Source organism: Lissotriton helveticus, chromosome 1_1 (assembly GCF_964261635.1).
Source record: "Lissotriton helveticus chromosome 1_1, aLisHel1.1, whole genome shotgun sequence".
Classification (NCBI taxonomy): Eukaryota; Metazoa; Chordata; class Amphibia; order Caudata; family Salamandridae; genus Lissotriton; species Lissotriton helveticus.
Window position 1 is genome coordinate 932185413 of NC_136057.1, and position 25111 is coordinate 932210523.

Below are 25111 nucleotides of genomic sequence, written 5' to 3' on the forward strand. Positions count from 1 at the left end.
ATTAAACTTGGTCTGTTCGATCACACAGAGTTTTCTCTTTCTGCGTAGTGTATCGTGGGATTTTATTTCCCTTTATGCTACTAAATGTTATCTGAGATGGTGTAACAACAAAAGTATCGTGGAAACTTTTCAGTCTCGTCGGACCACAGAACTACATGCACCTAATCCAAATGAAGTATAAAAGATGCTGAAACAAGATTTTTTAAACATACCGGGTTCCACAGCCTCATGGGTCTGAGCTTGCTAATAAGTGTCTTATGTAGCAAAGAACTGAGTTACAGGGTTATAACGTTTTCTTTTCTGCTTGGAATTTAAATCTGGAAAGATGTGACTGAACATACTTTTTAAAAATTGAGTTGAGTGAATGCTTGCTTCCATCTGAAGCCCCTTCAGCAAAATCCAGCTAGCTAGCATAGTGGTATGTGGCTTGTTTGCTTCTACCCAGCAAAGTCTTATAAAAAGACTGGATGTGTACAGTTGTGAGAAAAAAAATCATGGTATGTTTTAGTGGGTAGTTTACAAATATTTTCAGAACCATCTGTTGATTTTCGTTCAGTAAAACATGTAAAACTGTCTATTATTTACATGTTTTCTAAATATTTTATCATCCTAGAACGGTGACCATCCTCTAAGAAAGCTGTGTAGTGGTACATTGTTTTTGTCTTTCCTTTATAAATTATTATGTTCCAGTTTGAGATAGGAATGTTTTTGTCTTTGTCTTTCTTTTGTGAATTATGTTCCAGTTTGAAATAGCATTTGTGTCAGCGTTCAGCTCATTTAACCAATGTTTAAATCACCCCAATGTGACGAGCAACTATGACACCTGTTTCAAAGTCCCTTCAGGAAGGAATTTCTTTTGTACCCGAGATTCCAAATGTAGTGAAAGCATTTAATTTCGAGCAGTGTCTGAATTCTACTAGCTGGCTCCTTAACAAACTGTGTTAGAAGAATTATGAAGCTCGGTGTGAACATCAGACTGTGTCATAACATCTCCCGATTATCTACTCTCATAGCGAGAAAAATAATTACCTTTCACACTCCAGGAAACCCTCTGACACAGAAGTAGCCCTATCTTTGCCCTAATTGTGTCTTTCTGCCAAATAACCTCTCACCTCTGAAAGTTTTAGAAATGCTTCCTCTTCTCTAAGTTTGTAACAGAGATGTACATTTAAAATACCGTGCACAAATGGGAAAGGCATCTGCCAGTTGTTTCTTCAGAGAAAGCAAAGTCAAGCTGGCAGTGAAAACTGTTCATGAGTTTCTTGCCTAAACAGGTAATAAAAAATTCATTTCAGTAATTGTGGCTGAAATGTAGGTTGTAAATTGTTGTTTCCTTCCCAGGCAGACTTACTCTCTAAGCACCCACGTTCACTGTGATATTGCGCACATTCTGAACTACAGCTGTTGTCAAAAAACTTCCACCATTACTTCAAAGTTGCTGCACCATCTCCTCTCTCTATATCTCAACAAAAGGAGAGAGAGGGTTTTAGGGCACTCTTAGTCCCCAAGCAATATACAGGTAATCAAAAGAAGAGTGACCATAAAGATAAAGTATATAAAGGAGGTGGGTGTCGCACGTGAAGTCTGAGGCCAGTTGTAAATGGTCCGATGGTAAGACCAAATTTCAAGAAAAAATACACTGTTTTTTCAGGAAACCCTCACTCACCCTAGTGGTGACATGCTTCATCATCGGGTCCACCGGGAGAGATCGAATACCTCCCCGGTGTGCTGCGACGCCAGGAGACTGCGGAGCAGGTTTTTGTGTGAAGATGAAGTGTGAAAAAATATACTGAGGTTAAAAATGTCAAAGGTTGTACCAAACAAAACTTTATTCATTGGTCAACCTGACATATTAAAAAATGAGATATGTGAAGGGAAACTAGCCAATTACTTTATACTGGTGTTTACCCTGTAAAGAAGGTCAACATGTTTCTGCCCGTTTTTATGTTTTACTTTACTGGGCTTTCATCAGGACCGGTAAGCGAGTGTGCCAATGACAGGAGGGGCGCGCTAAGGCCCGCCCTGCCAATGGTCGTGAAAGTTAAAAATAGCACTATGTGTAAATTGGTGCAAAAAGAAACAAACTCATAAGTAGTGGGGTTTTACTTCTTTTGCGAGGAACCTAGGAGTCTGTAGGTAGAAAAAATGACAGACAGACAAATACAAACATAAACACAAAGATATCATATCATTGGTTTGTGCATATGTACAGTGGCCATAAAGAGTGACTTTGTGGCTTGACACGTGCTAGCATACCTATCAAGGGCCGTGGCCGGTATGTCTGGGTTGCGTAGTTGAACTCATGCCGAAATCCGAAGTGGAGGGGCCTCAACTAACGCTGATTAAATCTATTCAGCGCAGGCTGTTGCATATGTGTGGTATAGCAACAGTGGCTAAGCAGGCAGACTAGTCATGTCTAAGTCTACTTGTGAGGAAGTACAAGAAATATCTTGCTACCTATGGTGGGGTGTCAGGGAATGGACCCCGAGGGAAAAGCAACGTTGAGGCAGCATCCCGGTGCGATGCGCCGTGACACTGCTGGCCGTGGTATATACATTACCCACGCACACAACACAAAATACAAGATATAGGATGAATGTCCTCACTTGTAAAGAAATAGATCCACGCCCCATAGAACACAGGAGGGGGGTGGGAGCGACAATGGCACACCCTGTAAATAAGGGGGAGAGAGAAACAAATACACACAAAGGAGAATTTTAGAACTGGCAGGATTCCATTCATACAACTTATCTGGTTAGAATGATGTCTCCAAAGTAAGGTCTCTTACGCCCGCAACGCTCAGCACCCGCTCAGCACCTAGCTTCACCCTCGCTGGATCTCGTGGATCCATTGCGACGGGCGAGCGAGGGACCCCATTCCCCATACTTGTTAGATCACTATAGATTTCACAGTAACTGTCTTGATACTTATGCATACTTCCGGGGATCTAAATAGGTAGATCGCAAAGTCCTAAAAATAACCCTTTTCATGATGACAGAGCTTCTTTTATCCTCAGGCATACCTAAACACACACTTGAACTATAGTGATCATCGTATTTATAGTAGAGATTGAACCTAGATTTTGGATAGCTAGTGTGTGATCCATTTTGTAATCTTTCCTCACTGAGGGGTTACTGGAACATGACAACACCGTGAGGCCTTACTGATGGCAATGCAGTGCTATAAAAATCTCGATTAACATAAAATAAAATGAGCCAGCGTTATGCGTACAAATGAAAAATCTACTGTGGGTCTTCCTTAAGAAAGCCTGATGTAAAATCCACAGCCCTTCTTTTTTATGAGTGGAGTGGGACGACATAGTGAATGGGATTCTGGTTCTTCCCAAAAGTGAATAGCTTAAAGAACCCTCTTTTAGTACTCTCTCAGACTTGCAAGCTGTCTTACTGTGGTATTCTGGTTGCTTTGGTTCGACTGAGGATCATTTTCCTAGGGTTTTTATAAGATAATGGACAAGCGGTACATTATCCTAGTTTAACATGTCAGGTGTAGCTCAAAGGGGATGGATACCTTTATTATTTTCTGATGAGTGCATGCATACATGTGTGTCACTTCCTAATGCCATTGCTATAATGTGAGCTACTGGTACATATAACTCAGATAGCTGTAGTGTAGGGTACAACCGTTCCCTTGAATGGGTTAACTCTGCTCTTTTAGAGCAGGGCTGCACCTTTCAGCTGTGTTCACAAAAGCCTTCAGTAGCTCCAAGCCTAATTGCTAGCCTGTCACCGGTGTGTTTAAAAACTCACTTTAGAAGTCAGAAAGACAGGTACCGACTGTGAGGTAAGAGGCTAAAAGTCTTACCGTGCCTGGAATGCACGTTCTCTTTCCAAGTTCCCTGCAATGAAAATGTTTGTTAAACTTGGTTCCCTGAATGTGTTATAATTGTTTGAAAGGTTCTGGCGCCCAAACACATTTGCACAAAGCCTGAGGTAGCATGTGGCCTAATTGAACACAGGGTGAACGGGTGGCATTCGATTTTGTTCACTGTGTACAGGAAAAAACAGCACCTGAAATGTTCTTTTCTAATGTAATCTCAGGAAGAAAGAGAGAAATTAAATTCGTGCTAATAGCAGCTGTAAAATGTTGTATTGCAAGTACAAAAACACGGTTTTAATTATTTTTGAAGTGAGAGATTACTAGTTAGATATTGTAATGTATGTGTGAAATTAGGGAAACCAGAAGAAAACAACAATATAAACTATATAAAAAAATATTGGTGCTTACCTCAAATACATTTCAAAGGGGTCCTTGCTCTTAAGCCTTAAAATTCCCTTTGTGTGGGTGGTTAACAAAGTTCTCATGTTCGTATCCTAATATGGCAGATTCGATGATTATATCCTTCCGAGGTAGTTAATGGAGCAATGTCAATTTGGGCAATATAAGTGGTACCAAAACTAAATAAAATCATGATCATTAATTCAATCATCAGCTTTTACTCACGTATAACCCAAGCTTCAGTAATTGAATTCCAGGTGAGGTGCACCACAGGTAATGTATCCACTAGAGATTTGAGTCTACTTAGTACTTGTTTTTCACATTATCGCCTTCACAGAATACCCTTTTGTATAAATATCTCTGTTCCCTGTACTTCTTCAGGCGTGCGGATTCCTTTGCCCGATAAATCATGGTGACCATCTGGAATTTTCATCTTACTATTGTGTGGTCTGGAGAGAGAAGGCCATGTCTAGTTTACACCAACGCCATTTTTTTCTTCATTATTTTTCATGCCACCGTTTTTAAATTCAGATTACACTTGTTATACGTTTTTTTTATTTGGCTTTGGCCATTGCACTTCTCATCATAGGTATTCCATAATAAATGCTTTGTGGAGGATTAATAGTGTGTACGCCTTGAATACTGCTAGCTTTTCCTCAGTTACTCGTTCTTGACGACTGCTTCTCACCTTTCCTTATAACCCGTCCCTTCATCACCTACTCCGCTGCTGGTAACACGTCTCCAAAGGGTGTGATCTTCTGAGTGTCTGATCCTGTTGGGCTGTTAATATTGTGCTATTTCTCTAATAATCACTAGCATGTGTTCGTGATTGCATTGCTATCCTCATCCTGCCTTTCACCCGAGTGTTTTTTATTCAAGACCTTAATTCCCTCAAGCATTGCAGTGCCTTGTGTACTATTCTATACTGTTAAGTAATGGCTAGTGTGGGGGGTTCTTCAATTATAAGGCTCTGTTTGGCTGCACTCTTTCCGTTTTATGTCTACAGATGTTGTAATGATGATGTCTTAAACTCTACACCTTAGGAGGCGCAGCTTCACTCCTCATCGGCTACTAAATGCTTTGATGTAGTAGTATATAGTGTTTTCCTCCATTTCTGCATGTTAAGAGCAGTGCTAAATTGGTTCTTGCCCTTTGTGGCAAACAGAAGTTATACGCTTGTCTTATGGCCTCAAAAGTCTCAACATGTTCACCTTCCTTATGTCATTGAATATGAGTTCCTGTAAGGGATCACCCAGTACACAAAGTATTTTTTTCAGTTAAATGTGATTTTTTTCAGTATGACAAGTAAGCATTTATCCGCATCTCTTCTGGGAGACACCCAACGTAAAGATATTCACTAATAAAAACTATGTATAGAACATATACTTGCAAATGCTATGTTAGTCCTTACGAATTGTATCAACAGTATTAAGCGTTCACATTACCCACTTTAGTGTCTGACCCCTCTTTCAACAGTTCAGTTAGCTCCAGGTGTCACTCTTGGCCTCTCTTTCCCTCAAAGTGGGCACGGATTTCCTTAACCTGAAGCATGTAAGGATTGGTGCTGTTCCCATTCTGAATTCTTCCTCCTCCCTTTGCATTCCCCACACTTTCTTGAAACAGGTTTCCTAAGTAAGGAATTGTACTGTTCCCATTCTGCATCCTCACCTGACTGATTCTTCCCTCCCTGGCTTTAATAGTAATTAACCCCACCTCTTCTCCTCCCTCCCATTCCTTTCAGTTTCTTCATCCCCTACAAAACTCAACCTGTTCCCCTCACAATGAAGCCAAAGTGTTTCCAGCATTTTCCTTACAGGTAAAAAAAATTACTGTTTGCAGACCCTCCTTTTCTCTGCCCTGACTGCTGTCCTGGTATTTCACCTCTGGTTCCTTTCCTCTTTTTAATTCTCCAAAATATCTCTATCTGACCAGGACTCCCTTCCACCCATTTGGAGCCACCCTACAGACCATGGGAGCCCCCGCCTTTCCTCTAGACACCTGCTGTCCCGGTGGTTCCATGTTCTCTGTGTATGTATATGTATATATATATATATATAATTGTGCACCTCCTAATGCTTTCTCTCATTGCCATGATAATAAGAAACTTTTTACTATCTCATAACTTATTGGCATTCCAGAGATTAGGGGATTGGACGAAATGCCAATGTCAGCCAGCAGCCACTTGACCACCAGAAAGTTGATATAGATCAATTAGCTTTGCCTCACTTAGATTGTGACTGTTAATATTGGACTTGATTGCACACTCAACTACACTCAACTACCAGAAAATTCCTGCTTATTCGCATACAGAAGATACAAAATTTTGAACTCTGAGAAAAAAAAACCTCTAACTGTATTTTCCAAGGAAATCACCGGGATCCCTCTGGTAGGTGCTGCAATGGTAAAGCAGGATAAAACTGTTTCAGTTTGAATGCTGCTTAAAAAAACACCCACACCTATGTTGTCTATTGTTTGGATTATTGAAAGTGAATTTGCCTGCAACTCTTAGAGAAATTGCCTTCTCCTTGTCCTAAAACTTGAGAACAGGCCTGTAGCAACCTAGCAGGCTACCAACACAGTCCTACCAAGAAGCAACTACTCCACCGGCTCGCCCTGAATGATGTGGTCTGGGAGACGTGAAGCTGAGCCGCTACTAAGTTGTGTATAATTCAGCAGCATCCCTACACTATCTTGCAGCGACCTCTTGTTTGCCTCTGCTCTCAGAATGTGCCGCATGGTCTTAGTGATTGCCTTTGCTGACCTGCAGCTGTTGCAAATATAGAAATACTTTCTCTCCGTGAGCTTCACAGCGAGAGAATTATGGTCTGAGCTCATCAACAGCATCTTGCGTTGACCTTGAAAATATGGACTGAGCTTAAACAATTGGGGGGAGGGAGGATTTGTTAGAAATTATAACCTCACACAAAAAGTACAAGTCCGCTTCCAATTATTACGTATCCAACTGGAACCTTTCAGTTTTTATGAGGGAGCATACATCTACAGCACATGTGAACCAGGCCCAAGATTGCCGGAAGGGATTAGCCATGTACACAGCCAGCCAAATAGGCAGTAAACATCAGTGACTGCATCTGTTTGTGTGGTTTGGCATTGATGTTGTTCGGAAGTATCAAGTAAATTGAAATGGGACCTTGCCCATTAGGAAGAGTCTTACCGCCTTACTGGTCTAGCTTTCAACATCTAAATATAGATATTTCATAAGTGGGTTTAAACCCACAGCTGCAGACCGCCATCCTTGCAGCATCCGGTAGGTCTTGCTTTTGTGATAAACAATGCTGTTGACCAGAATGGCATTGACATGATGACTTTTGGGTTCAGCACTAGAGAACCTAGACTGCATCACCAGTTATTCCCAGTGTGCCCCTTAATCTCACATTTCTCGCTCTTACCATAACATTTCAACTGATCCTGTTTCATTTTTGCTCTCATTGCTCCAAATCTCGTCTCTATCCGTCTGCCAAATAGTGATGTTATAGCAATCAGCTCCGTGCTAAATGTTGTGCACATCACAATTTGATCAGTCTGTGACAGTATTTCTTGACCCTTAGATTTCTGTGGATCTCCACTGAATCGCTAGTGGAAGCCAGGGACCTAAGGCCTAAGCAATTTCTGCGATTTGAAGCTCAAAACAATACACAAACACAGAAAAATGATGACGCCAAACAATTACACAAAAAATGAAATACTTGGTTTGCTCCTGCGAATCAAGATAAGGATACTAACTTAATTTCAAGCCACCAGTTTCCAACACCTTCACATTTACAGAGCTTTTTTAAAAATGTCAATATGCCTTTTTATTTACATACTTAATCTGGTAATATTTAATTATCTAGACGGTCCCATTGCCCGGAACAGGAGCCATGCACCCCAGGTTATAAACTGCTGGTGTGTGATATTCAACACTTTAGACCACAACTTTCAGTTTTCCCTAGGGTGCTATCAGGGCACTCTGTATATTGCCAAAGATGTGGTAGGCGGGCATGATGTAAACCCGCCATGATTTGGTAGGTTAGATAGACCTACAAAAGTTAGATTAGTATGCTAGTTGTACTATTGAGTAATACCATCACTAATGTGTGATCTAAGTGAGTGTGTGACTGTATCAGCGTGTGAATGATCTTTTTCAGATGGTGGAGAAGGGCCATGTGGGCCCCTCTAAGGTCCTATTTCGGCCTCAGGGACCTCATCCCCTGGGCCCGGCCATATCTCCTGGGTGCACCCAGGGCATTCAGTCTCCACAGGGACTGTGAGGGGAACCTGAATGCATCCGGGGTCCCTGCTGGCTCCCCGCATCCTGCTAAAGATGGCATTTAAGTCAAACATAGGTAGCTTCTAAACATATAGCTACCTGTGTCTGAAACAACTCTGCTCCGCTTCCAGCAAGCGAAAGCATTTCGCCGCTCCTGCCTGTTGGAAACAGAGCTTTTGCTGTGGCTTGGCTGGAGCAGTAAAAGTCCTGCTAGGCCACAAGAAACTGCTATGTCCCGGGGGTTAGCACCCCGGGACCTAGCAGGGGCGAGTGCGAACCCAGAGATTATCTATGACACAAGTAGGTGGGCCCACGTGGCCTTCCTCTTTTCTTGCTGACAAGCCTGCCCGGAGAGGTGGCGGTCCCCAGCGATAAGAACGGTCCCTCACCCTTGCTACACCACTGGTTAAAGATACTTTTTGCAATCCTTACATTCATCTTTTATATTACACAATCTATTAACAATAGTTTGTTGTCACAAGACATCTGTAAAACCAACCGAGGGGCGTAGCTTGGTCAGTAAGATTGAGGGGGTGTGAGCTTCAGATTTTCCGACAATCAGGCTGTCATATCATGTTTCAGTACATTATACCAGAAGTAGGGTGCATGAGAGGGGCCTAAGGAACACTGGAAAGGGAGAGGAATACGGATTGGTAGAAGTATTAGAGTAGTGTGGCTCACTGGTTAGAGGCGGCAGGCCTGAGAGCAGAAGTCATGCCGGGACCAGGGTTCAATTCCCGACGCGGCAGGGTCGTGGACCTTGGTCAGCGGACTCGATAATTCTCGCTTCGGTGCTTACTATAATCAGGGGTTCCACTCGGCAACTCTGGGCATTAGCTTGCCTAATCTCCACAACGGCCCCACCAATTCCGGGGATGCCTGGCTCCACCTTGGGGACTCCCAGCAAGGGACCATACCACAGGGAAAGCCAGGACGGGTATCACAGAAGGGACTCATGCAGGCTTGTCCAAGACATGTCCATGAATTTTCAGTGGTAGTCAATGCTATTCAGTTTTGCACTTAATGGTTCCTGTATTTCTGCTCTTCAGCATACAGTCTTTTCAGTGAAATCTTACAGAAGGGTATTTTTGTTGATTATCTGAATTCCTTCGCTGGTGTTATTTTTGTTATTTTATTTGTATTGAGCCAGCTTGGATAAGAACTCCTCTGTTGATGGAGAAGTAAGATGTAGAACACAAATATTTAATTCACGTATTATGTGCAGAAACTGAGATAACCGTCCTCAGTGATTATTGTGAGAGGACGAAACCAACATCAAAATGAATTAACAGTGGAATATTTCCTGGAAGGAAATAGGTTGCTTCTTAAGCAAGCGTCTGGAAACTGTTCAAGGAAGTAATTTGAAAGTTTCTCGATATCACTAGAGAGAGAGTTTTGACGTTTAATCTGGTCGGTGTTGACTCATCAAAGGCAATCTCTACAGATCTCTTTACAGTATTCTAAGGCATCAGGTTTTTGCCCTACGTTGCATTTGGGCTCATCCCTTCCATCCCTCAGTATCTCCGGCAGTCCGATAAAGTGACCAGTTGTATTTTATTAAACTTGGTCTGTTCGATCACACAGAGTTTTCTCTTTCTGCGTAGTGTATCGTGGGATTTTATTTCCCTTTATGCTACTAAATGTTATCTGAGATGGTGTAACAACAAAAGTATCGTGGAAACTTTTCAGTCTCGTCGGACCACAGAACTACATGCACCTAATCCAAATGAAGTATAAAAGATGCTGAAACAAGATTTTTTAAACATACCGGGTTCCACAGCCTCATGGGTCTGAGCTTGCTAATAAGTGTCTTATGTAGCAAAGAACTGAGTTACAGGGTTATAACGTTTTCTTTTCTGCTTGGAATTTAAATCTGGAAAGATGTGACTGAACATACTTTTTAAAAATTGAGTTGAGTGAATGCTTGCTTCCATCTGAAGCCCCTTCAGCAAAATCCAGCTAGCTAGCATAGTGGTATGTGGCTTGTTTGCTTCTACCCAGCAAAGTCTTATAAAAAGACTGGATGTGTACAGTTGTGAGAAAAAAAATCATGGTATGTTTTAGTGGGTAGTTTACAAATATTTTCAGAACCATCTGTTGATTTTCGTTCAGTAAAACATGTAAAACTGTCTATTATTTACATGTTTTCTAAATATTTTATCATCCTAGAACGGTGACCATCCTCTAAGAAAGCTGTGTAGTGGTACATTGTTTTTGTCTTTCCTTTATAAATTATTATGTTCCAGTTTGAGATAGGAATGTTTTTGTCTTTGTCTTTCTTTTGTGAATTATGTTCCAGTTTGAAATAGCATTTGTGTCAGCGTTCAGCTCATTTAACCAATGTTTAAATCACCCCAATGTGACGAGCAACTATGACACCTGTTTCAAAGTCCCTTCAGGAAGGAATTTCTTTTGTACCCGAGATTCCAAATGTAGTGAAAGCATTTAATTTCGAGCAGTGTCTGAATTCTACTAGCTGGCTCCTTAACAAACTGTGTTAGAAGAATTATGAAGCTCGGTGTGAACATCAGACTGTGTCATAACATCTCCCGATTATCTACTCTCATAGCGAGAAAAATAATTACCTTTCACACTCCAGGAAACCCTCTGACACAGAAGTAGCCCTATCTTTGCCCTAATTGTGTCTTTCTGCCAAATAACCTCTCACCTCTGAAAGTTTTAGAAATGCTTCCTCTTCTCTAAGTTTGTAACAGAGATGTACATTTAAAATACCGTGCACAAATGGGAAAGGCATCTGCCAGTTGTTTCTTCAGAGAAAGCAAAGTCAAGCTGGCAGTGAAAACTGTTCATGAGTTTCTTGCCTAAACAGGTAATAAAAAATTCATTTCAGTAATTGTGGCTGAAATGTAGGTTGTAAATTGTTGTTTCCTTCCCAGGCAGACTTACTCTCTAAGCACCCACGTTCACTGTGATATTGCGCACATTCTGAACTACAGCTGTTGTCAAAAAACTTCCACCATTACTTCAAAGTTGCTGCACCATCTCCTCTCTCTATATCTCAACAAAAGGAGAGAGAGGGTTTTAGGGCACTCTTAGTCCCCAAGCAATATACAGGTAATCAAAAGAAGAGTGACCATAAAGATAAAGTATATAAAGGAGGTGGGTGTCGCACGTGAAGTCTGAGGCCAGTTGTAAATGGTCCGATGGTAAGACCAAATTTCAAGAAAAAATACACTGTTTTTTCAGGAAACCCTCACTCACCCTAGTGGTGACATGCTTCATCATCGGGTCCACCGGGAGAGATCGAATACCTCCCCGGTGTGCTGCGACGCCAGGAGACTGCGGAGCAGGTTTTTGTGTGAAGATGAAGTGTGAAAAAATATACTGAGGTTAAAAATGTCAAAGGTTGTACCAAACAAAACTTTATTCATTGGTCAACCTGACATATTAAAAAATGAGATATGTGAAGGGAAACTAGCCAATTACTTTATACTGGTGTTTACCCTGTAAAGAAGGTCAACATGTTTCTGCCCGTTTTTATGTTTTACTTTACTGGGCTTTCATCAGGACCGGTAAGCGAGTGTGCCAATGACAGGAGGGGCGCGCTAAGGCCCGCCCTGCCAATGGTCGTGAAAGTTAAAAATAGCACTATGTGTAAATTGGTGCAAAAAGAAAAAGAAACAAACTCATAAGTAGTGGGGTTTTACTTCTTTTGCGAGGAACCTAGGAGTCTGTAGGTAGAAAAAATGACAGACAGACAAATACAAACATAAACACAAAGATATCATATCATTGGTTTGTGCATATGTACAGTGGCCATAAAGAGTGACTTTGTGGCTTGACACGTGCTAGCATACCTATCAAGGGCCGTGGCCGGTATGTCTGGGTTGCGTAGTTGAACTCATGCCGAAATCCGAAGTGGAGGGGCCTCAACTAACGCTGATTAAATCTATTCAGCGCAGGCTGTTGCATATGTGTGGTATAGCAACAGTGGCTAAGCAGGCAGACTAGTCATGTCTAAGTCTACTTGTGAGGAAGTACAAGAAATATCTTGCTACCTATGGTGGGGTGTCAGGGAATGGACCCCGAGGGAAAAGCAACGTTGAGGCAGCATCCCGGTGCGATGCGCCGTGACACTGCTGGCCGTGGTATATACATTACCCACGCACACAACACAAAATACAAGATATAGGATGAATGTCCTCACTTGTAAAGAAATAGATCCACGCCCCATAGAACACAGGAGGGGGGTGGGAGCGACAATGGCACACCCTGTAAATAAGGGGGAGAGAGAAACAAATACACACAAAGGAGAATTTTAGAACTGGCAGGATTCCATTCATACAACTTATCTGGTTAGAATGATGTCTCCAAAGTAAGGTCTCTTACGCCCGCAACGCTCAGCACCCGCTCAGCACCTAGCTTCACCCTCGCTGGATCTCGTGGATCCATTGCGACGGGCGAGCGAGGGACCCCATTCCCCATACTTGTTAGATCACTATAGATTTCACAGTAACTGTCTTGATACTTATGCATACTTCCGGGGATCTAAATAGGTAGATCGCAAAGTCCTAAAAATAACCCTTTTCATGATGACAGAGCTTCTTTTATCCTCAGGCATACCTAAACACACACTTGAACTATAGTGATCATCGTATTTATAGTAGAGATTGAACCTAGATTTTGGATAGCTAGTGTGTGATCCATTTTGTAATCTTTCCTCACTGAGGGGTTACTGGAACATGACAACACCGTGAGGCCTTACTGATGGCAATGCAGTGCTATAAAAATCTCGATTAACATAAAATAAAATGAGCCAGCGTTATGCGTACAAATGAAAAATCTACTGTGGGTCTTCCTTAAGAAAGCCTGATGTAAAATCCACAGCCCTTCTTTTTTATGAGTGGAGTGGGACGACATAGTGAATGGGATTCTGGTTCTTCCCAAAAGTGAATAGCTTAAAGAACCCTCTTTTAGTACTCTCTCAGACTTGCAAGCTGTCTTACTGTGGTATTCTGGTTGCTTTGGTTCGACTGAGGATCATTTTCCTAGGGTTTTTATAAGATAATGGACAAGCGGTACATTATCCTAGTTTAACATGTCAGGTGTAGCTCAAAGGGGATGGATACCTTTATTATTTTCTGATGAGTGCATGCATACATGTGTGTCACTTCCTAATGCCATTGCTATAATGTGAGCTACTGGTACATATAACTCAGATAGCTGTAGTGTAGGGTACAACCGTTCCCTTGAATGGGTTAACTCTGCTCTTTTAGAGCAGGGCTGCACCTTTCAGCTGTGTTCACAAAAGCCTTCAGTAGCTCCAAGCCTAATTGCTAGCCTGTCACCGGTGTGTTTAAAAACTCACTTTAGAAGTCAGAAAGACAGGTACCGACTGTGAGGTAAGAGGCTAAAAGTCTTACCGTGCCTGGAATGCACGTTCTCTTTCCAAGTTCCCTGCAATGAAAATGTTTGTTAAACTTGGTTCCCTGAATGTGTTATAATTGTTTGAAAGGTTCTGGCGCCCAAACACATTTGCACAAAGCCTGAGGTAGCATGTGGCCTAATTGAACACAGGGTGAACGGGTGGCATTCGATTTTGTTCACTGTGTACAGGAAAAAACAGCACCTGAAATGTTCTTTTCTAATGTAATCTCAGGAAGAAAGAGAGAAATTAAATTCGTGCTAATAGCAGCTGTAAAATGTTGTATTGCAAGTACAAAAACACGGTTTTAATTATTTTTGAAGTGAGAGATTACTAGTTAGATATTGTAATGTATGTGTGAAATTAGGGAAACCAGAAGAAAACAACAATATAAACTATATAAAAAAATATTGGTGCTTACCTCAAATACATTTCAAAGGGGTCCTTGCTCTTAAGCCTTAAAATTCCCTTTGTGTGGGTGGTTAACAAAGTTCTCATGTTCGTATCCTAATATGGCAGATTCGATGATTATATCCTTCCGAGGTAGTTAATGGAGCAATGTCAATTTGGGCAATATAAGTGGTACCAAAACTAAATAAAATCATGATCATTAATTCAATCATCAGCTTTTACTCACGTATAACCCAAGCTTCAGTAATTGAATTCCAGGTGAGGTGCACCACAGGTAATGTATCCACTAGAGATTTGAGTCTACTTAGTACTTGTTTTTCACATTATCGCCTTCACAGAATACCCTTTTGTATAAATATCTCTGTTCCCTGTACTTCTTCAGGCGTGCGGATTCCTTTGCCCGATAAATCATGGTGACCATCTGGAATTTTCATCTTACTATTGTGTGGTCTGGAGAGAGAAGGCCATGTCTAGTTTACACCAACGCCATTTTTTTCTTCATTATTTTTCATGCCACCGTTTTTAAATTCAGATTACACTTGTTATACGTTTTTTTTATTTGGCTTTGGCCATTGCACTTCTCATCATAGGTATTCCATAATAAATGCTTTGTGGAGGATTAATAGTGTGTACGCCTTGAATACTGCTAGCTTTTCCTCAGTTACTCGTTCTTGACGACTGCTTCTCACCTTTCCTTATAACCCGTCCCTTCATCACCTACTCCGCTGCTGGTAACACGTCTCCAAAGGGTGTGATCTTCTGAGTGTCTGATCCTGTTGGGCTGTTAATATTGTGCTATTTCTCTAATAATCACTAGCATGTGTTCGTGATTGCATTGCTATCCTCATCCTGCCTTTCACCCGAGTGTTTTTTATTCAAGACCTTAATTCCCTCAAGCATTGCAGTGCCTTGTGTACTATTCTATACTGTTAAGTAATGGCTAGTGTGGGGGGTTCTTCAATTATAAGGCTCTGTTTGGCTGCACTCTTTCCGTTTTATGTCTACAGATGTTGTAATGATGATGTCTTAAACTCTACACCTTAGGAGGCGCAGCTTCACTCCTCATCGGCTACTAAATGCTTTGATGTAGTAGTATATAGTGTTTTCCTCCATTTCTGCATGTTAAGAGCAGTGCTAAATTGGTTCTTGCCCTTTGTGGCAAACAGAAGTTATACGCTTGTCTTATGGCCTCAAAAGTCTCAACATGTTCACCTTCCTTATGTCATTGAATATGAGTTCCTGTAAGGGATCACCCAGTACACAAAGTATTTTTTTCAGTTAAATGTGATTTTTTTCAGTATGACAAGTAAGCATTTATCCGCATCTCTTCTGGGAGACACCCAACGTAAAGATATTCACTAATAAAAACTATGTATAGAACATATACTTGCAAATGCTATGTTAGTCCTTACGAATTGTATCAACAGTATTAAGCGTTCACATTACCCACTTTAGTGTCTGACCCCTCTTTCAACAGTTCAGTTAGCTCCAGGTGTCACTCTTGGCCTCTCTTTCCCTCAAAGTGGGCACGGATTTCCTTAACCTGAAGCATGTAAGGATTGGTGCTGTTCCCATTCTGAATTCTTCCTCCTCCCTTTGCATTCCCCACACTTTCTTGAAACAGGTTTCCTAAGTAAGGAATTGTACTGTTCCCATTCTGCATCCTCACCTGACTGATTCTTCCCTCCCTGGCTTTAATAGTAATTAACCCCACCTCTTCTCCTCCCTCCCATTCCTTTCAGTTTCTTCATCCCCTACAAAACTCAACCTGTTCCCCTCACAATGAAGCCAAAGTGTTTCCAGCATTTTCCTTACAGGTAAAAAAAATTACTGTTTGCAGACCCTCCTTTTCTCTGCCCTGACTGCTGTCCTGGTATTTCACCTCTGGTTCCTTTCCTCTTTTTAATTCTCCAAAATATCTCTATCTGACCAGGACTCCCTTCCACCCATTTGGAGCCACCCTACAGACCATGGGAGCCCCCGCCTTTCCTCTAGACACCTGCTGTCCCGGTGGTTCCATGTTCTCTGTGTATGTATATGTATATATATATATATATAATTGTGCACCTCCTAATGCTTTCTCTCATTGCCATGATAATAAGAAACTTTTTACTATCTCATAACTTATTGGCATTCCAGAGATTAGGGGATTGGACGAAATGCCAATGTCAGCCAGCAGCCACTTGACCACCAGAAAGTTGATATAGATCAATTAGCTTTGCCTCACTTAGATTGTGACTGTTAATATTGGACTTGATTGCACACTCAACTACACTCAACTACCAGAAAATTCCTGCTTATTCGCATACAGAAGATACAAAATTTTGAACTCTGAGAAAAAAAAACCTCTAACTGTATTTTCCAAGGAAATCACCGGGATCCCTCTGGTAGGTGCTGCAATGGTAAAGCAGGATAAAACTGTTTCAGTTTGAATGCTGCTTAAAAAAACACCCACACCTATGTTGTCTATTGTTTGGATTATTGAAAGTGAATTTGCCTGCAACTCTTAGAGAAATTGCCTTCTCCTTGTCCTAAAACTTGAGAACAGGCCTGTAGCAACCTAGCAGGCTACCAACACAGTCCTACCAAGAAGCAACTACTCCACCGGCTCGCCCTGAATGATGTGGTCTGGGAGACGTGAAGCTGAGCCGCTACTAAGTTGTGTATAATTCAGCAGCATCCCTACACTATCTTGCAGCGACCTCTTGTTTGCCTCTGCTCTCAGAATGTGCCGCATGGTCTTAGTGATTGCCTTTGCTGACCTGCAGCTGTTGCAAATATAGAAATACTTTCTCTCCGTGAGCTTCACAGCGAGAGAATTATGGTCTGAGCTCATCAACAGCATCTTGCGTTGACCTTGAAAATATGGACTGAGCTTAAACAATTGGGGGGAGGGAGGATTTGTTAGAAATTATAACCTCACACAAAAAGTACAAGTCCGCTTCCAATTATTACGTATCCAACTGGAACCTTTCAGTTTTTATGAGGGAGCATACATCTACAGCACATGTGAACCAGGCCCAAGATTGCCGGAAGGGATTAGCCATGTACACAGCCAGCCAAATAGGCAGTAAACATCAGTGACTGCATCTGTTTGTGTGGTTTGGCATTGATGTTGTTCGGAAGTATCAAGTAAATTGAAATGGGACCTTGCCCATTAGGAAGAGTCTTACCGCCTTACTGGTCTAGCTTTCAACATCTAAATATAGATATTTCATAAGTGGGTTTAAACCCACAGCTGCAGACCGCCATCCTTGCAGCATCCGGTAGGTCTTGCTTTTGTGATAAACAATGCTGTTGACCAGAATGGCATTGACATGATGACTTTTGGGTTCAGCACTAGAGAACCTAGACTGCATCACCAGTTATTCCCAGTGTGCCCCTTAATCTCACATTTCTCGCTCTTACCATAACATTTCAACTGATCCTGTTTCATTTTTGCTCTCATTGCTCCAAATCTCGTCTCTATCCGTCTGCCAAATAGTGATGTTATAGCAATCAGCTCCGTGCTAAATGTTGTGCACATCACAATTTGATCAGTCTGTGACAGTATTTCTTGACCCTTAGATTTCTGTGGATCTCCACTGAATCGCTAGTGGAAGCCAGGGACCTAAGGCCTAAGCAATTTCTGCGATTTGAAGCTCAAAACAATACACAAACACAGAAAAATGATGACGCCAAACAATTACACAAAAAATGAAATACTTGGTTTGCTCCTGCGAATCAAGATAAGGATACTAACTTAATTTCAAGCCACCAGTTTCCAACACCTTCACATTTACAGAGCTTTTTTAAAAATGTCAATATGCCTTTTTATTTACATACTTAATCTGGTAATATTTAATTATCTAGACGGTCCCATTGCCCGGAACAGGAGCCATGCACCCCAGGTTATAAACTGCTGGTGTGTGATATTCAACACTTTAGACCACAACTTTCAGTTTTCCCTAGGGTGCTATCAGGGCACTCTGTATATTGCCAAAGATGTGGTAGGCGGGCATGATGTAAACCCGCCATGATTTGGTAGGTTAGATAGACCTACAAAAGTTAGATTAGTATGCTAGTTGTACTATTGAGTAATACCATCACTAATGTGTGATCTAAGTGAGTGTGTGACTGTATCAGCGTGTGAATGATCTTTTTCAGATGGTGGAGAAGGGCCATGTGGGCCCCTCTAAGGTCCTATTTCGGCCTCAGGGACCTCATCCCCTGGGCCCGGCCATATCTCCTGGGTGCACCCAGGGCATTCAGTCTCCACAGGGACTGTGAGGGGAACCTGAATGCATCCGGGGTCCCTGCTGGCTCCCCGCATCCTGCTAAAGATGGCATTTAAGTCAAACATAGGTAGCTTCTAAACATATAGCTACCTGTGTCTGAAACAACTCTGCTCCGCTTCCAGCAAGCGAAAGCATTTCGCCGCTCCTGCCTGTTGGAAACAGAGCTTTTGCTGTGGCTTGGCTGGAGCAGTAAAAGTCCTGCTAGGCCACAAGAAACTGCTATGTCCCGGGGGTTAGCACCCCGGGACCTAGCAGGGGCGAGTGCGAACCCAGAGATTATCTATGACACAAGTAGGTGGGCCCACGTGGCCTTCCTCTTTTCTTGCTGACAAGCCTGCCCGGAGAGGTGGCGGTCCCCAGCGATAAGAACGGTCCCTCACCCTTGCTACACCACTGGTTAAAGATACTTTTTGCAATCCTTACATTCATCTTTTATATTACACAATCTATTAACAATAGTTTGTTGTCACAAGACATCTGTAAAACCAACCGAGGGGCGTAGCTTGGTCAGTAAGATTGAGGGGGTGTGAGCTTCAGATTTTCCGACAATCAGGCTGTCATATCATGTTTCAGTACATTATACCAGAAGTAGGGTGCATGAGAGGGGCCTAAGGAACACTGGAAAGGGAGAGGAATACGGATTGGTAGAAGTATTAGAGTAGTGTGGCTCACTGGTTAGAGGCGGCAGGCCTGAGAGCAGAAGTCATGCCGGGACCAGGGTTCAATTCCCGACGCGGCAGGGTCGTGGACCTTGGTCAGCGGACTCGATAATTCTCGCTTCGGTGCTTACTATAATCAGGGGTTCCACTCGGCAACTCTGGGCATTAGCTTGCCTAATCTCCACAACGGCCCCACCAATTCCGGGGATGCCTGGCTCCACCTTGGGGACTCCCAGCAAGGGACCATACCACAGGGAAAGCCAGGACGGGTTCCCCAGAGTTATACAGCGCCGGGACGCCCCGTTGCTGGGGCAGCTGTGCGCTTTACAAGTATATTACATTTACATATATTACATTATTAAGAGCGAAAACAAAACATTTAGTAAAATAACCAGCATTTGGAGGCAGTTCGAGAGAGAGAGATTCTGCTTTTTTTGTCTCTGTAAACACCCCTGGTCATGATACCCGACTGAAAGCACCTGTATACAACTATTTATCAGAAAATACATTTATCAGGTGGTGGGGGAGGGGGGGTATAACACTCCAAACATTCTCCCCCACCCCACCTTGAAGCTACGTCCATGAGCACACACAAGCAGTTTAATCTGGAATAACTGTATTGGGCTACTGAGTTAGCCTGGTTGCAAAAAACAAAAGTTGAATTATTTTATTTGGTGCAAGTATTTTGTATTGTGTTTATTTTTCATAGAATGTATGTAACAGTTTTGGTTCAGAATGCCAAAGCTTAAAGTCTAAATACTTGATAGAAAAATGTTTTTCTTTTTTTAATTGTGCTTTTAGATATCAGTTTGTCTCTTTTGAAACCCATACCACTTTGTTTTCTCACAGGATTTTTTGTCCCTGGCTTCCCAAAACTTATGAGGTTCCAAGAGCATCATGATAGGATATTGAAGAAATTTATGAATAAACTTAAGCAGCACTTGGTAAGTGAATTGTTCAGTTTTTGTTTTATTGAGGATTATTCATGTAGAAGGGTTAGCCCAGTTGTTGACCACACCAACTGGGCTGTAACTGTTCCTAGGCTGTTCATTTCCAGGAGATGGACAAAATGGATTACTCACATTCATTAAAGGATATTTAACATGCCATTATCCCAATGTCTGTATCAAACTTGCCCTTACGTACTGGGTACGAGATTTGAGAAATAGGGCTTGGTCAGGACAATACCATCTTGGACACCCGAGGTCCGTTGTGCTTTAATCGGGTATCTTTCCTAAAGCTTATGAAACTCAATATGTCTGTAGGTTGCGTGGCTAGGATGACCTTTCTCTAAGACATGACCAACTCCGTCAAGCCAGTTAACATTTCTTCGTCTCTCTATCGAGACTTATCGGCTTCATCCTGTTCACTTTCTTCCTTAGATTAATCAGTTTGTAATCAAACATACATCTGAAAACTGCAGTGTAATAGAAGTACTCCACACAGATTTATCTACTGCTCTGTAGTGCTCAATTAAATGTGTGAAAGTAAAGCAGTGTCAGCCAACTGGTGTAAATTGGTTGACGTTGAGATACAGGTATTCAGAAGATGACTGGCTGTTACAAAACGTATTTAGACTTTAAAATGACATCCAACACAGGACCTATAATCTCAATTCATGGTCCTCCCTGGCCAGGGATGTATACATCTACCAGCTGTCTGTCAGTTATGTTATAGACTCCAAACCCTGTGGTCCTGTTGTAAAATGACATTCAACTGTTCCTTCTTTGCAGGATTCACAGGAGCTCCACTCCAGCCTGTATACAATGAAGTGGTTTTTCCAGTGTTTCTTGGATCGGGTTTGTAATCTATGTATTTCCTTGGGTTTTTCACATGGTTAATTAGTATTATTTTGCATACAGCAGCATGTTTGATATCGATAGCATGCTAACATTGGAAACGAGGTGAAAGAAGACAAGGTAACGCAAGAGTAGGTCAATTTTAATGAGGTGGCTTGGCACCGATATATGTAGAATCAGTGAAATATTTGGTAATATATTTTGAATGCTTGTTTTTAATGTTTGGAATGCATTTATTGATAGAAAAGCCAACAAAATGTGCTTATCGTTAACAATATATATTAAACACAAGCACACTTAGTGTTTTTTAAGGAGCCGTGTAAACTCTTGGTTGTGGTGAGACATGACCCTCTTCGACTGTTCTATCTGGTTGAATCTATTATTTAACACCATCAAACACTACCTGCAGCCCTGCGCTTTAAAAAAAAAAAATTAATGTCCCTTTTTATTTGAAATCTCTTTAGCATGTGGTCACTACTCTTCTTTGCTGTCTTTTTACACAGTGACGTTTACATTATGGATAACCACCAATGTAAGCTATATAATGCCATGAGCTGCATTGATTTTGTTCTACTTTACCCCAAATTCTTTAACTGAAATATGGTGTTGCGCGTGAATGTCTTTGAAATTTGCTCCATTGTCAACCAAATTGCATTCCAAATATCTTCTCGAATGATGGCCTCTTAGTAGTTTTCGTTCCCAACAGGTCCACTGTGACCATACACACCTCCATCCAGGAGGAAAGGTAAAACCTCTATTCCATAGTCTACTTTCCGTCCGCTCTTAAGGTTATGACAAAATGCCAATTGGGCAGCAATATAATCAGGCCACATCTTTGGCCTTCATATGCTTACTCATGCACACACTCGCTCACACACTGCGTAAATTTTGAATGTGTGGCTCACCAAAACTTGTAGAATACTCTGACGTTAACGAATGAATGATTCTTCAATATTTTCCAGGTCATGTTTGAAGTGTTAGTAAAACGTTATACACTAACTACACTTGACAATACTTCTTTTGTGTTCTTGTTATAGACTCCGTTTACTTTAAGCCTAAGGATATGGGACATCTACATACTAGAAGGAGAGCGAGTACTCACTGCAATGTCTTACACGATTTTGAAACTGCACCGAAGTAAGAGTCTCTTATGTCCACAAACCTGAATAGGAAACCTGATGCAAAATGTTAACCACTACTTTCTGCCTCTGATTCAGGATTATAGTCCATTGTTTATCTACCCTTTTAACCTACTTTAGTTGTCGCTGCACAAAAGTGTAAATACTCTGCCTCAAATCCATGACCTAATGTGCATTTCTAAGGCCCTAGATTTGAAGGTAGAATTGTTTGTACTGTATGTACCAAGTGAAGTGATAAAAGTTACGTTTTCCCCTTAGACCTGTAGATTTTCTTTTTTTACAACTACAATCGATTAAAATGAAGTAGAACAGTTGAATTTCACAAAGTTAGAACATTTATTATTTCAGAACTTCAATTTCACTGCAGCATTTTACAAGTCTCAAACAGCAAGAACGTTATTAGACATTAGTAGGCTTCAACGCTCTTCCGGTTGATTTGTTGTCTCTTGATTTCATCAATATTTATAAGTGTAAATGACGCATAATTTGCGTTTCGAGCGTCATTAACAGTTAAAGGGTGATACTTTTCACTGTGAAAGCCTTCTATATACTCCCTGCTTCTGCCACTCCTGTCTGAGTTAGCTTTTCCTATTATAACCCCACAGGCACACAACTCTTATTTGTGGATTCATTCTCTGACACTCAGTTAAGCAGCTGCTTGCTCAGTCACCCCCCAGTTTCTTTAGAAGATTCTTGTCCTCCGTTCTGCAGAAACACCTGCCATATTGTTTTCTCATAAATGCCCGCTGCACTGCCTGCAAGAGGAGTACTGCACTTCATTCACTCGTTCTGCCCCAGACGTCCAGGATCCTGAGATCTTGGAGCAGAAGAAGCAAGCATGGGTCTGCACCCGCTTTCTTTCATGTATCCTTATCCCAACCCTTGTCATCATGGGGTACAAGGCACCAATGTAATATGCTGCTCATTCCAACATTTTATATTCAGTTTCAGAGAGACAGAGTGTACGGTCACGTGTTGTACACATATGAGTTCTATAATTGTGAAAGACGTTTATTCAGAACACGAACACACACACACACACACACACACACACACACACACTCACTCACACACTCACACTCACTCATACTCACTCACTCACACACACTCACACTCACTCACTCACACTCTCACTCTCACACACTCACTCTCACTCTCTCACTCTCACTCTCTCACACACACTCACTCTCACTCTCTCACACACACACACACACACACACTCACTCTCACTCTCTCACACACACTCACTCTCACACACACACTCACTCTCACACTCACACTCACTCTGGTCTAGCTCATTCCTAAGAGCGAACGCAGGAGTGTAGCCATAGAAGTACTCTTTATACACACCCCACAACAGAGGCATGTAAAATATAACCAAACTGCTGGAAATAAATACAAAAGTGAACTGTTTTCTTTTACATCTGTGTTTCAGTGTGATACATTGCACTTTCTTAAAACTATTTTGAAATTAAGATTTTTTTTAACATAGGCCTAGCTCTTAGCTAATCAGAGACTCTACTCCCAAAGTTTTCAGTTGAGTACAATGAGGCAGGTACATGACATATTTTCTTGCCCAGGATCACCCTGTTTGATATTTTGTGTGCAAGCTGAGATTTCATCCTAGATATCCTTAAACATGAGTCTGCATTTTAACCACAGTAGTTTCTTCCTTCTTTCTCTAGGTTTAAAGTAAAGGGAAATACTTTGGGCGTAGTGGTCTTCCAAGAGCTAAATGAACACACTGTGTTCAATAACTTCAGTAAATTTGACTCCCAAAGTATACAAGGCACATTATAAATCTATCTGCCGCTAAGTGATACATCTTTCTTGAGGCAGGTTAGCCAATTGGCACTAAATAATAAGTCTTTTCAGAATCGCGTAAAGCAAGCGTGGTTTCAGACACAGCCACCCTCCGTATCAACAAGTACAACCCTCTCCAGCAGACTGAACGGTTTCACTCTTGCCTCCGTGTTGCTCTTAAACAAAGGTACATAAAAGATATCTGCGTTTGCTATTACATGTTAAATGTAAAGCTCTTATCTGTTAAGCTCCATGCTCCAATAACCCAACAGTCTAAGGTGAGAGAAGGTGGCACTGAGCTGGCTTTGAGGTTCTCACACTCGTTTCTTTATGCGCATGTTGTATAACTGCGGCTCTTCTGGTGCAGGATGATGCGTGCTTTTATTCCTGTACCAGACTTCCCAGAGTCGAGTCCCCCCCCCCCCCTTGACTCATGTCAGGCCCACCTTTACCTACACACACAGACAGCTAGATACCTGGTGTGACCCTATTGTGCTCTATGCACCTGACACTTAACAGAAACGTGCCTAATGCACTACCATCCAGTAATCTCCATGGAGCCACTTCTGGAGCACGCTTCCCCATGTTCCCACGTAGTCTTATATGATGATGATCGACGTCCCACTCCTACTGTTCACAGATGAGTGGGCAGGCTGTTATAGCTGTGGCTGTCCAATGAGAAGGCCCAGGTACGAAAAAGAGGGAGAAGGAGGAGCTAGAGACTAGGTCGTTCTCCAAAAAGGTTAATGCATAAGTGGGAATCCTGTATATTGGATCCCGGGACCTAGCTCACGTGTAGGTAACTGACCCTATTCGTTCAGTGTGACCATAAAAGAAAGAAAAATGTTTTTCTAGTGTCCCCTCACTCACCGGGGTTGCCCCACGGTGACATGCTTCATCATTGGGGCCATCCCATTTCTCTACGAAAAGGTCAATACACATCCATGTCGTAGTTTTAACGGCGTTTCTCAATTCTTGATCTGTAGACAAAAACTGGATACACTGAAGGTGTTTCCAGGAGATTTCGAACCTTTAGAGATTCATCAAAATTGTCTCAGTCTAACGCCTTTATAAAATGTAGCCCCTCTCTGATCCATCTACATTGACACAGCACATGACCCACACACATTTAAC

General features: G+C 41.8%; 1 protein-coding gene across 2 annotated transcripts in view; it reads left to right on the forward strand.

The window, feature by feature from the left end:
• The window catches only part of USP6NL (USP6 N-terminal like), a 1161829-nt gene that overhangs the window by 994791 nt on the left and 141927 nt on the right, over window positions 1-25111 (forward strand). For both annotated transcript variants that reach the window (XM_078676738.1, XM_078676728.1), the window contains exons 10-12: window positions 20086-20180; window positions 20970-21035; window positions 22073-22172. In XM_078676738.1, coding sequence (XP_078532864.1) covers window positions 20086-20180; window positions 20970-21035; window positions 22073-22172 — 261 coding nt within the window. The remainder of the gene's footprint in view (window positions 1-20085; window positions 20181-20969; window positions 21036-22072; window positions 22173-25111) is intronic.